The sequence below is a fragment of the Anabrus simplex genome, chromosome 3 (assembly GCF_040414725.1).
Source record: "Anabrus simplex isolate iqAnaSimp1 chromosome 3, ASM4041472v1, whole genome shotgun sequence".
NCBI classification, from domain to species: Eukaryota; Metazoa; Arthropoda; class Insecta; order Orthoptera; family Tettigoniidae; genus Anabrus; species Anabrus simplex.
The window spans coordinates 243,928,532-243,943,181 of NC_090267.1; the positions used below are offsets into that span (position 1 = coordinate 243,928,532).

A 14,650-nucleotide genomic window follows, 5' to 3' on the forward strand; every position below is an offset into this window, starting at 1 on the left:
GATGACCTCGCGCGGGCGGGAATAAAATTTGCAAGTAAGTGTGCATGAAAATCTTCAATAGATGACTGTTCAGCTATGGCTCTTACTATTTTGTCGGAGAGAATACCAATTGCATAAAGATAGATGATTTGCAAAATTTGACATGGGGAAAGAGAAAACACAAGGGCATGATCCTGAAATTCAACTAAAAAATCTTAAAAAGGAAATTACTTCACTGGTGGTATTAACGGAAAACTTAGAGATACCTCTGAGCAACATTGCCAATGGATGAGGCAAGCTGCTAAACCCGGGTGACATAGTAGGTAAAGGTTTCAATGGCAAGGAAGTTAATTCCGAACGTATATTATTCAACGATGCACGGCGTTCAGACTCGTCCAATGGGGCAGAGGTTGTTTGAGCAGCGATGGATTTCCTATTTACTTCTCCCTTAGGAGGCTCTTCCTCGCTACCTACATTCACTGTGGTGGGTAGATCGCTTTTGGGAGGAACCTCCCCAGTTAACAATTGAGTGACCTTGCTAGATAATTCAGAAATATTTTCAAGCAGCGTACTAGCTTCCTTCTTCTGAACGTCATTCAGCTTTAGAGACAACAGATCGTTAACTCTATTTGAGAAATGAAACAGCCTGGCTTGCACACGTTTGATTTGATTAGGAGAAGGATCATTTTCATCAAAAAAACTAACTACAGATGCTAGCCCAGTAATATTCTCGACGATCGTGGAAAGAGAGTTGTCAATTTCTTTCTCTCCCAAAGCGGGGATGGAAATGGCCAAGTCAAGGGACTCTCTAAGCTTGTTGGAGTCTATCGCAACCGTGCCTCCAGATTGCACATTTCTGATAGTTAACTCATAGATCAACTCCTCCTTGCGCAAATAGTTAAGATGGAGAACATCGCGAGGGCCGGGCATGATGACAGAACAATTTTGAAACAGGAAAAATAAAAAAAAAAATTCCAGCAACTGAGAAAATAGTTAAAGTTGTAATCAAAGCAATGTTTAGCCGTCAAAAGGGGCAAAATTGAGACCCATTCAACCACGCTCTGCTACCACTTGTTACGGAGTTTTCCGTGGTAGTTACAGGCGAAAGAAGGTGCGGGGTGGTGAACAGGTCTCAAGCTACGAAAGTAAAAATAATTTAAAATTTAACAAGGTTGTATTTTCTTTTCAAAATAAAGAAATAACAAACATGGCAGGTACAAAGTAGCAAGTCAAAGGTAGTTACAATATTTACAGGATTTGGGCTTCGCGCCCTGACTTCACAATGCTTGGGCAATCAGCCCAACCTTACTTCAAAATAAGTATTAACAGAGGGGCAGAAAACCCCATTCATGCTCAGGAGCACTTGCTCCAAATTACACCAAAAAGCCTCCACAAGGCATACAACACTCAATTTTTGAAAAAGAGCCACTCGCTCTCAACTTTAAGCCTCTCAAAGGCCACACCAAACTCCACCTTCAAGTTGTCCTCACTGGACATAGACACAGGGGTAAAATACCCAACCTACTGAGGTCTATTAAATGAAAAGCGGTAATTACATGACCTCTAAAATAACAATTTGAGAGGAGGCGATCTGCACTCCTAATACACTTGTTTTTAAAACCTAATCTGGCTCTAGGCCACTAATGCAAGGGCTAATCCCATACTACAGAGGTGACTTTAGAAAAGAACAATTTGTTTTACGTTAACGAAGAATAGGTTGAGAAAAATAAGTTCACCTCAAACCAATATGATTGGGAGCTCGAGAGGGTTAAGCACTCTCTATCCCGATATGCAGTTTAAAAGATGGAATAGATACAAGTTCCTTTACATTTTAAGGAAGGTTACATAATGGAAAAACTTCGGACCCGCCCCGAGAGTTAAACTGCTGAGCAAGCAAGAAAAGATGTAATTAATCGGCCATTACCTGGTTGTTGACCGCTGCCGGAGAAAGAGGCGCTTCCCGCCCCTGCTATGGTCTTTACACACTGAAAGATGGAACAGAAGTGGCCCGGAGACCCTAAAATCAGCAGTTTATATACTCTCGCGGAAGGTTCGAGGCGTTAGGGGAATGAAAACACCCTCCCACAAACTCTTTATTGGGTAGGATACAGCAACATATTCAAGTTGGGGGAAGATACATCCAATTGGTCAGAAATTAATAAAAGAAATTCGAGATTGGCTAAATACAAAACAAGGGGAAAGAGAGGGGTATACAGCCAACTTAAACAATAACAGAAAGAAATTTAATAAGCAACAAACTTTTGAAATAAAAATTTCTCCAAAAAAACAGTTCTTTCACTCCGCACTAGGGTGCACTATTGTTGATCTTCAGTAGTGTCCTCTAGAAGAGAAAGTTCACACTTCTTACTACAAGCAAAACAAAAATACGTCGAAAATGACACAGTTCAAAAACGCTAAAATTTCAAGGTAGTGACATCTTCTGAGAAACTTGAAAATTAATACCGTGAATAAAGTTCAGACATCCTCCAGCAGAGGAGTTTCAACTGGCGCACATTTTAAATTAGCGGCGTGGAGGTGTACCGCCCGGTACAACAATATTTGAAGGAAGGAAACTGGCGTTTGTTTTCAAATACCGTACCATTCGTAGAAAAAAAAATCAAGTTGCTGGTTCAGTTTGTTATAAGGAGGAGAGATGATACCACGACGTGAACAGTGTACGACTGTCAATGCGGAGTACAGTTAGTCGAATGTTGTAAAGTCATCGTGTGACCAATATTATTATTAATATCATCATTATTATCAATAAAGATGAATTAGTTTAGGGAGAGAAAGGGATTCAGTGAATGAAAACAAGTTGAATACTCTAGCACTTATTAAATTTACAACCACAATACTTCTTTTCCATTACACTGTCTTCAGTGGATGAAGTTTCAGATGCCACTATTCTGATATATCCAGTCTCTAAAGTAAGCGACTGAGGCGGACGTACTGACGCTGCCTTTAAGGTTGCAATTTCCTTGACCGGTCGAAGTAACTCCAACAAGTACGCCTTTCTTGAACACAGGGCCACCAGAGTCTCCCTGAAAAAAAAAAAACAATAAATTTCAAGAAATATATTTTCTGAATAAATCTGATTTTGTGACATTTAAATACATGAATATAACCTGATATGAACATGTCTTCAAAATAAGCTTTATATAGAATGCTCGCTTTTCACACTGATAACAATTATACAGGTGGCAAAAATAAGAGTGCCCGGTTGCTAGAGTCTAACTTACTTCAACTGCTGCTAATCCGAGATTGGTAACGTTAAATGTTGTTGGATCAGTGTCTGACGTGTCTTTGTTACAAAGGGCAATTTGTGCATGTTACACTGTAGCATAGTCAGGTAAGGATTCATTAGATCGTGGAATCGAACACAACCTAATGTTATTAAGAGAGAGAGAATACTTGAATAGCTCCTCTATCCTTTATGATTGTTTTAGAAATTAAAACTATGTTCATGAATTTATTATGCCATGACGCAATCATTATACCTATTGACATTATAGCTGCAAATGGAAAGAAACAGATGGTGTTTTCAACTATTTTATCTTATTTACTCTCTAAGTTTTTGTGGAACAAAACAAAAAACTTACTGCGGTCTGTCTTAGAAAATTCTAACAATTAAAATTTCAAAGAAAAGTCTCGATTCAGTATTTAGTTAATTTTCTCCTTACTCGATTGTATATTGCAGTCGAGTGAGAATGGAATGTAGTACTGTCTTTTTTTTTTAAATATTATTTTGTTTCAGTGGAAGCACCCCAGGAATTCTAGACGTTCTTGCACAAATGTTTTCGAGGCGGATTGGACCAGTTATTTAATATAATTATGCTTCTTTAATTGTGCCTACATATTCCCAACTCATTTCATTCAACGTGAGGTCAGTGTGTCAGCTCGATACAGAACCGAATCACCAGTTCATAGCCTAATTTTCATCATACTATTAACCTGTGTATTCAAGTTACCATCACTTAATCAACCAGCATATCTCAAGTATAGCGCTATGTAGAGTCCAAACTCCGTGTTTTAAGAGAGGGCGACCCCATAGCGCAAGTTAGAGACCGTGTGAATGCCTGTGAAGTCCCCGGACTGGAAAGAACGTTTATTTCAAATTTACTGGTTAACACCCCGGACCTAGCGTCATCCAGCCTGTGAAAGAGAGAAGGGAGATCGTGCAAGGGTGACAGACAGTTTTGAATTTATCGCGTGGAGCTCATAGTGCCAACTCCACATAGCCAAATATGAAAACTTCAGGCCTGACAGCAAATAAGTAGAGCAAGCTATTTCCTTGCGAGTGCCAGTTTGTCATTCATTGGAAACAAATACATGACAATTTAATATATGGATAGCTAATTGTATCATTGCGGTGAGATCCAAGCAACTCTAGAGTTTCTGTACTCAAATTCAAACGACCGTTGAAGGCCAACGGCCAATAAACAAACACGGTCTGGAGAGAGAATGGGGAAGTACCTCCGGTAATGGAAACCGAACTTTTCTATAAAGGAGAGGGAGAGGAGAAGCTTACCCCTTGTGATTGAAAGACCGGTACTCCATGCGTATCGTTCGCGAGTAATATCGAGACCGCTTGCCCTAAATCAGAGACTTGGAAAAGTGAAAGTATAGCTCTTGTCAGGATGTAACTAGCTCATCCGAGCACATAGTGTGAATTGAGAATGATTGAACTAGATCGAGTACGTGATTTTTATTGCGGTTCACTCAAGTCATCTGCCTAACGATCTTGTCTGTGACTGGTTTCTAATCGTATTAGGCTCTACTTGAAACGGGACTAAGTCTGTGACTGGTTTCTAATCGTATTAGGCTCTACTTGAAACGGGACTAACTTAGAAGTAGGAGATTATCAAATCGATCTCGCCTAAATCACAGTATCGTGCGCAGTTACGTGCAAGTCAGTAAAGAAGAATATTTATTTGCAGGAGAAAATTTCCAGGACGAGCGAATGTCAAGAGAGAAGCAGACGACAGCAGTGATGGCGTTCCCAGGAGTCGAGCGCCAGGATTCCAGATTTGGCGTCCACAGCTCCATCATGTTTTAATTTCAGCACGAGCCCCAGCTGTTAGCCGGAAGAAATGGTTGAAGATATCAGATGAGTTAAGCTGCAATTTTAAACATGACATATAATATAAGCTCGTCTCAGGCCCCTTAATTTTCTTTTCACTAATCTTGCATATATTTCATTATGTAGGCCTGAGTTCTTAGCCTTAAGCATAGTCATTTCACGTCAATTTAATTAATTTAACTTGGAGCTGACGATCCACGCTGGCCAAGATTTTTATTTTCTTTGTTTAAGAAGGTACGAGGGGAATTTTAGTTTAGTGATTATATTTTGTTTTGTTTTATGTAGTTTCTTTAGCGCCATTTTTTGGGGGTGCCAAGTTTAGTGATGTCATTGTCGTCAGCTAAATTTGGAGGTAAGATCACCACTGGTGTTCATGCGGGAAATGCGGGAATTAGTACCACGTATTTAAGGTCAGGGTGTGCATGAGATTGCATGAGGCATGTTTTTCAGCTTGGAGCCAGACCGCTCACGACGTCGGAGCAACAGGTGTACCCCTCAATTGCGCAATGCACAATTATTAATTGTCTTGCTTGTGAAGGAGTTAAACGGCGGAAATTTGCCAGATATTAACTGCACAGTTCGGTAATCAAACATTGTCAAGGACGCGTATGTTTATCTGGCGTTAAAAGTTCAAGGAAGGACGAGAACGTGTGGAAAATCAGCAACATGATCGCCGTCCTCGAACCAGCATTACAGACGAAAACATTCGTGCGGTTAAAGACATCAGAGTATCAGAAATTGCAGAACAAGTCGGAATCAGTTATGGGGGATGTCAAGCAATGTTTCTGAACGAACTACAGTTCCGTAAAGTGTGTTAAAGATGGGTCCCTTGCCTTTTGACTGAAAATCTGAACATGAGACGTTTGACGGTCTGTCGGAGGTTTATAGCAAGTTTTGCAGAAGAATGTGATTCATCTTTGAGTCAGGTCGTCACCTGCGACGAAACATGGGACCGCCACTACACTCCCGAATTCAAACAAGCCAGTAAGGAGAGGCAGCACCACTGAATGCCAAGACCCGACTGTCAGATGGCAAGATTCTTGCCACCGCTTTTTCGATCGGCGAGGCTTCTTGCTGATTCATTTTTTGCATGGCAATGCACAATCAATGCTGCTTACTACTGCGAGCTGTTGAACAAGGGGAGGGTAGCATATCGCCGCAAAAGACGAGACCAACTGATTCGACAAGTCATCCTCTTCCACGACAATGCGTGGGGCCATACTGCAGCTCCAACTGTCTCCAAGCTACATGAAATGCACTGGACTACACTTGATCATCCCTCTTACAGCCCGGACTTATCGCCCTGCGAGTTCTATTTGTTCGGACAGCTTAAATACGCTCTAGGAGGGCAACGATTTGAAGATGATGAGAGTGTGGAAGACTTCGTGATCAACTGGCTGGTGGCACGACCCTGTTCTTTCTGCAACGATGGCACAAAAAATTTGCGCATACGCTGGGACAAATGCATTTCCAAAGCAGGAAACTATGTGGAAAAATATACTGTAATTGCCTTGTGTTTTTCAATAAATTAATTTAAATAAAAATAAAATTCCGTTTATATTTGATCCCCCTTGTACAATTGACAAACGTCCTCAAGATAACGCAGTGCGGTACCTACATGAAGTTACCCTCCTGGCTGGGTTTATCAGCTGCACCTGTATGGGGTCAGACGTCTTTTTTTTTTTTTTTTTTTTTTTTTGCTATTTGCTTTACGTCGCACCGACACGGATCATGGATAGGTCTTATTGCGACGATGGGATAGAAAAGGCCTAGGAATTGGAAGGAAGCGGCCGTGGTCTTAATTAAGGTACAGCCCCGGAATTTGCCTGGTGTGAAATGGGAAACCACGGAAAACTATCTTCAGCGCTGCCGACAGTGAGGCTCGAACCCACTATTTCCCGATTACTGGATACTGGCCGCACTTAAGCGACTGCAACTATCGAGCTCGGTACAGACGTCTTTAGGCGTCTTTGAAATTCAAAATACATTCGTGAGTTAGATTAACTGCCTATAGGCTTCTGGCTATTTTTGAACTCTTCTGCAATTTACTGGTGAATTTTTGAAACTCTTTTTTTGTATTTTATGTAGGAATATTGAGAGCCTTTTCTTAGATTCTCTGACAGCACCTTGCGTCGGTAAGTGCGCAAATACTGCAGTCATGTGCACCGTATGACGTGGACTCAAGCTAACTAGAATACACGTGGGCTCGCGGAGTTCAAGTTAAGTGTTCCATTCAGACTCGTGCATGCCGTCAATGGTTGCTTCGTGATAGTATTTCATGCTGTATGTTTTCGTACTTGGCGTAATTTCTAACCGTTTTCTGAACAACAAAACCTTTCGTTTCACTTTTATCAAAGAGGCACATAGACCTACTTGCAAAGCTTGAATACTGATGAGTAAACAGCGTCAACGAAATGTTTTACTCTTATAATTGACCAAATAGTTCTGACAATCCCTTTAGTGTGTATTAATGTATATTAAAATTTATAAATATAATGATGAAAGGAAACTACGAATTAATCATATTTATTGTTAATACATCACAATGCCACTTCTAATTGAAAAATGTATTAATCAAATAAATGTAAAGTAATTAATATTACATTCTCTGTTAGTCTGTAACATCTGCCGCAAGCTACTTGTCATGTGCACGATAGCACATCCGCCAGTTGCGCTGAATAACTACTTTCTGGCTATTTGACGCTAAGAATCTCTTCGCCCAGTCAAGAGTTAAGGAGCAAAAATAAAATCAGGCCTTCAAATCAATTGTAAAAGAAGAATAAATGCAGAAGTGGATTGAGAGACTAAATGAAGGCAGGACAACTGGATATTCATTCTTACAACACGTCTTTTTGAAATTTTACTTTCTACTACTTCAACTTAATTTAAGACTACAGTTCATTTAACTCAAGATTTCTTTATTCTACCTCGAATAGATGTTGGCATTGTGTAACAATATATTTAACCACGCCTGCTGTAGCAGCAGTAGACCATCCTCAATCTGTTAACAATGGGAAGCAAAATGTTGTTTACTAGGGAACAAATTCCTGTACTGACCTTTCAACAGTTTGGAAACGAATTCGGGTGTCTCCTCGGAAACGACTGAGAACCAGCTAACAGATTTAAGAACCAATTCCAGCCCATCCCTAATCTTTCTCGTAGATGTCACAGGCTTTGTTATCTTTCCAGCTTTATCACTTATAACGAATGGTACCTACATGTCAAGTTCACCTACAAGTTCACTTTCCACTTCTGAAATACATTCATGTCCAAAGAGCGCCATTTTATTTAATCAGGATATTCAAATATAGCATCTTGCAGATCCCGAACTCCTTGCTTTAGGAGGAGGCGACCTCATAGCTGAAGCACCAGTTCTTGTGATAATTTGTAGAGACCCCGAAAGGGACGCAAGTTTTATTTCAAACTTACTGGTGATGACCTCGTAGATAGCGTTACCAAGCCAGAGAGAGAGAGAGAGAGAGAAAGGAGATCGCGAGAGGGTGACAGCGAGGTTTGAATTTGTAACGTGAAGCGAGTAGTGCCAACTACATGTAGCCAAATATGAGCACTTCAGGCCTTCCATATGAGTGCCAGTTCTATCAGTTGCTGAGCACTAAAACATATTGATTTAATTTATGGAGAGCTACTTGCACCACTGCGGTGACAATCAAGCAACTAAAGGGTTTCCTCACTCAAATTCAAACGGCCGTTAACGGCACGCGGCGTGTACACAAAGACACTCTGTAGAGAGAACGGGGATGCACCGACCCTAAAGGGGCCCATTCACAGTCGAGCCGGTTGGCGAGCCCGTCCATGTATAAAATCCACACCCCGAACCGGACTGGCTCGACGGTGACCATACACTGGCGAACCCGTTGGCGGACCCGTCCGCCAGTCTGTATTGCAAATAGTATGTGCATTGCCTAGTTTTTGTTATAGAGATAGTGGGTTCGAATCCCACTGTCGGCAGCCCTGAAGATGGTTTTCCTTGGTTTCCCATTTTCATACGAGGCAAATGCTGGGACTGTACCTTAATTAAGGCCACGGCCGCTTCCTTCCAGTTCCTAGGCCTTTCCTATCCCATCGTCGCCATAAGACCTATCTGTGTCGGTGCGACGTAAAGCCACTAGCAAAATAAAAAGTTTTTGTAATGGCCCATCGAAAACATTCCAAAGTGGCTGTAGCTGTTGCAGCATTTTGTGCGTTGATGAAAAAAAAAAGAAGAAACGTGTGTGGATGAAGGTATGGTTGAGAGATAAACGACGATTTTCACACGTCAGCCTATTAAGAACTCTGTGCGTACAAGAACCTGCAGATTATAAGAACTTTCTGCGTATGGATAGCGACAGTTTTTGCGAATTGTTGGAGTTGATTCGGCCAAACATAGAGAAACAGGAGACACACATGAGAGATACCATCAGTGCTGAAGAAAGGTTAATTCTAACACTGCGTCCGGCTCCATAGCTAAATGGTTAGCGTGCTGGCCTTTGGTCACAGGGGTCCCGGGTTCGATTGCCGGCAGGGTCGGGAATTTTAACCATCATTGGTTAATATCACTGGGGCTGGGTGTATGTGTCGTCTTCATCATCATTTCATCCTCATCACGACGCGCAGGTCACCTACGGGTGTCAAATCGAAAGACCTGCACCTGGCGAGCCGAACATGTCCTCGGACACTCCCGGCACTAAAAGCCATACGCCATTTCATTTCTAACACTGCGATTTCTAGCGACGGGGAGAAGTTATGAAGACCTGAAATTTAGCAGTGTAATATCTCCTCAGCTACTTGGAAAAAACATTCCTGAGGCGTGTTGGGCAATCTTCGATACGTTGCAGCCTGAATATTTGCACGTAAGTGGGCCTACACAATTTTGATTGTGATGTATTATAAGATCGTTTTTATATAACAAGCGTAATATTATTTTGAAAGTGATTAGCTTGGGAAATGTTATTTCACTACTAATTATGAAATACAGAAAAATTCACTACTGTGGTAATGTATGATACATACTTACAGTATTAACAACTTAAGTGCAGAGGCGCGAGAGGCATATATGCCATAGCAGAATGATCTATAGGCTAATAATATTTGATGGGCAGTATCGGGAGATAATGGATTTTTCTTCTTCTTCTTCTTCTTCTTCTTCTTCTTCTCCATATTACTATTATTACCATTATTATTATTATTGTTGTTGTTGTTGTTGTTGTTGTTATTGTTATTATTAATGTTTGAATGTCGCACTAGCACATGGAAGGTATTGTGTGACGCAAGGATAGGAAAGCTCCAGGACTTTCCCGGTACATTTCAATAAATTCTTCCCGGAACTGCTTATTCTCCTCAAAAGTCATTGTTATTCGAGGTAGGCCTAATTAACTCACACAGAAACCAAATTAAGCTACAGACGAAACCACAGCGAGCCGGTCAGGTAGTGGCCATACACACACTGACGGGTTGGCGAACCGGTCGGGTTCGCCGGCTTAGCTGTCGAACCGCCAACACGGACCCAACCCTCAACAACTCCCCATACACCTTCGAGCCGGTCAGTGCGACCAAGGTCACGAACCGGCTCGCCAACCCGCTCGACTGTGAATGGGCCCCTTAACGGAAACGGGCTTTTACTATATAGAGGAGCTAGCCGAGGAGCAGGGGCTTGTGACTGAAAGACCGGCGCGGAGTGCGTGTCGCTCGTATCGAATCTCGAGACAAAGTGCTTATAACATAGTGCCTTAAACAAAACCAATTATTAGGTTTTAAATAGGAAATAAACTAGCTCGCCCGAGCGTGTGCTGCGAGTAGATGATGTCTAAACTAGATCAATTTCGTCATTTTTGTGCGATTCGCGGAAAGTTAGCTGCCTAATGAACTTGTTGTGACCGGGTTTTGATACCATTATAGGCTCTACTCGTGATCAGACCTATGCCATAAGGAGGAGATTTACCTAAATAATCTCGCTTAGGTCGCAACACTGTGCACGTATGCATACAAGGCAGTGAAGAGGAATATTTGGTTGCCACATCCAGTTTTCAGGATTTACAGTGAAGCAAGAGAGAAAAAGACGGAAACAGTGATGGCGTTCCCAGGAGCCAAGTGCCAGGCTTCCACATTCAACGTCCGCAGCTCTAGGATTGGTCAACTCCACAACGTAGCCCCGGATGGTGGGCTGAGGCAATGGCGGAGGATATCAGATGAGTTGAACTGCAATTTTAAGCATGACTTACAGTTGTAGACTCGACTCAGGGCCTTATAGTTTTCAATTCTGTAAATATTTGATTATGTAAGTTCAGTGCCTTAAGCATGTTCATTTCAAGTGTAGATTAATTAATTTAACTTGGAGCTGACGATACGTGCCAGGCATGTTTTATTAGCTTTGCTTAAGATGGTATGAGGGTAATAATAGTTTTATATTTTTACGTGTTTAGTATGTAGTTCCTTAAGCGCCATTTTGGGACGCTAGGGTTATTGATGTCATTGTCTTCTGATAGATTAGGAGGTCAGTTCACCTCTAGAGTTTCGAACGGGGAACCCGATATCGAATACCATATAGTTAATACTGTCAGAATGTGCATGATTCGCATGGAGCATGTTCATCAGCTTGGAGCGAGACCAGTGAGATTGTTCCACCATTGTAAATGAGCAAGGATCTCTTAGAATAATATGCAACAGACTGATCCATAGCCGTGTGTGAGATTTTAATCCAGAGAGGGTAGATGCGAGGCCACATTGAGCCTAGATATGTGTGTGTATTAGCGCCTTGAGATATTGATCATAACAGGCCGAGAGCGAGCCGAGATATTAGTGAAATTAGCCGCGAGAAGGCGTAGATAATGGGCCGAAAGCTAGCCAAGATTCGAACCTGTATATTTGAGATGCTAGGGGCTAGAAATGTTAATGAGAATACGTGTGAAATAGGGCTACTGTGAGCTCTGACGTGGCGTATAAGGTGACGCAAATTTTTGGAATTCAAAGAGGGTTTAGTTGTGTCACTTTTTGTGTCAATGTGATTTAGTTGAAGCTCGTTCCGTAAGTCCTGTGGCTAAAGGTCTGTAAGGGACGCAGGCAGTTTTCATGGCGACTGCCTGAGCCGTAGTAAATGGATGGGAGTGTGCTCACAGTCCCGTTACGTTCTGACCGAGGCAAAGGGGGTATATTACTTTCGCTGGTCACTTTCTCCCACAGCTCAGCTCATATTACCAAGCCTAGACGGAAAACACCTGCCATGTGCGCAGAATCCAGTTGGTGATATCCAAAACCATAGAGGGCCCGTGTTCGAGAGCAGGATATCAGACGAAGACATCAATTGTATTTATGTGTTTTCTTTTACAGGAAGTGTCTAATTGCACCCTGTATTATTTGTTTGTGTATTTATTGTCCTTTGTTATTGTGTGCAGCGTTTTAAAGTGGGGTTAAAATGCGAGGTGGAAATTTGGTTGTGAGGTTTTGCCCTCTTCCGCTTATCCGGCCGGATCCCGTGATATATAAATTCAGTGTTCTTTTGGGGACATATGTGTCAGTCCCAAGGCATTGTTTTGATATTTGTTTACCGACGAGATAGGATTTGTTTAACCAGGCCGAGATGTGCGAGTCCATAACAGTATGTAACGCGCAGTGACAATTTAATTCGAGATGTCGTGCCATCCATAGATTTAACTCACCTGTACACTTCGCAAAATACAATGATACCACAGTAATTCCACACACGTTATTTATAATTTGGGTTGGAGGCTCGTGTTACGATTTACACTGGTCACGGCGAATTTATTAGTAAAATTTTGTGAATTTAACATTTGTTATTTTATTTTGGGAATTTATCATGCTTTCTCATGAGATTTTGTTAATAAATTTATTCCACCCATTAATTCCGCGACTTCTCATTTAAGAAATACGTATTCTTGAACCTGTCCTATTGATTGAAGTTAATTTTAGGTAGATTCTGCGCCCCATTTTCACCCGAACTCTCAACGCAGCTTCTCCGCTGAGCTAGGCCAAAATTTAGGGACAAGGAATGGTAAAGTATGTATGTAAAACACAGGTTGAGACTACCCGAGGCTCAGATAAACAAAGAACTCACTGCTCTCAATAGGGAACATCCATAATTTTCAATTTTTTTTTAAGTACACAGATGAAATAGTACGTAAACGTATTACATTGTGGTAAGTTGCCTTGTTTTCAACCATTAAAAGAATATTTAAAAGTCCCTTTCTGCAAGGCGAGTCAAACGTCCCCTGACGTAAGCGGGGTCCTGTGACGTCACGATCCAGTACCGTATGCAGCTCTACCAGCCATTGTGCATCAGCTGTTACTAAAAGGCGATTGTTTATTATTCGTGATTGGAATAACTTCAAAATTACAGAAGAAGGGTTTAAAACAGTACAGTAGGACAATCTACCATGAGTAGAGGTCACCATTCTTGAAAAATGGTGACTTTTGTGGCCGCAGAAAAGTGGCATCTTTTATATACAGACATGGACAAAAGTATTCATACCCCTACCCTGACGCGGATTCCGAATTATTTGATAGGATAGTCAGCTATGTGGGAAACGACATGGAAAGAAATGTGATTGTAGCAGGAGATCTGAATTTGCCAGATGTAAATTGGGAAGGAAATGCGAACGACAGGAAGCATGACCAACAAATGGCAAATAAGTTAATATGGGAAGGACAGCTGATTCAGAAAGTGATGGAACCAACCGGAGGGAAAAATATCCTTGATGTGGTGCTGATAAAACCAGATGAGCTCTATAGGGAAACTGAAGTAATAGATGGTATTAGTGATCATGAAGCTGTTTTTGTCGTAGTTAAATGTGATAGAAAGGAAGGTCTTAAAAGTAGGACTATTAGGCAGTACCATATGGCTGATAAAGCAGGCATGAGACAGTTTCTAAAAAGTAACTAAGATCGGTGGAAATTGGTAAATAAAAATGTAAACAGACTCTGGGAATGGGTTTAAAGAAATTGTTGAGGAATGCGAAAACAGGTTTGTACCTTTAAGGGTGGTAAGGAATGGTAAAGACCCACCTCATTATAATAGAGAAATAATGAGACTAAGAAGGAGGTGCAGACTGGAAAGAAATAGAGTTAGAAATGGCTGTGGAAGTAAGGAGAAATTGAAGGAACTTACTAGAAAATTGAATCTAGCAAAGAAGACAGCTAAGGATAACATGATGGCAAGCATAATTGGCAGTCATGCAACATTTAGTGAAAAATGGAAGGGTATGTATAGGTATTTTAAGGCAGAAACAGGTTCCAAGAAGGACTTTCAAGGAATAATTAATGAATAAGGGGAGTTGTGTATGTGAGGATCTTCAAAAGGTAGAAGTATTCAGTCAGCAGTATGTAAAGATTGTTGGTTACAAGGATAATGTCGAGATAGAGGAGGAGACTAAGGCCAAAGAAGTAATAAAATTGACATATGATAACAATGACATTTACAATAAGATACAAAAGTTGAAAACTAGAAAAGCGGCTGGAATTTATCAGATTTCTGGGGATATACTAAAGACAATGGGTTGGGATATAGTACTATATCTGAAGTACTTATTTGATTATTGTTTGGTCGGAGGAGCTATACCAGATGAATGGAGAGTTGCTATA

At 41.2% G+C, this 14,650-nt stretch overlaps 1 protein-coding gene across 2 annotated transcripts in view; it reads right to left on the bottom strand.

Annotated features, from left to right (window-relative positions):
• Positions 1–2,799: 2,799 nt before the first annotated feature.
• LOC136866195 (trypsin-1) overlaps positions 2,800–14,650 on the bottom strand; it is a 150,452-nt gene continuing 138,601 nt past the window's right edge. For both annotated transcript variants that reach the window (XM_067142940.2, XM_067142942.2), the window contains one exon: positions 2,800–3,020. In XM_067142940.2, coding sequence (XP_066999041.2) covers positions 2,871–3,020 — 150 coding nt within the window. In that variant the 3' untranslated portion in view covers positions 2,800–2,870. The remainder of the gene's footprint in view (positions 3,021–14,650) is intronic.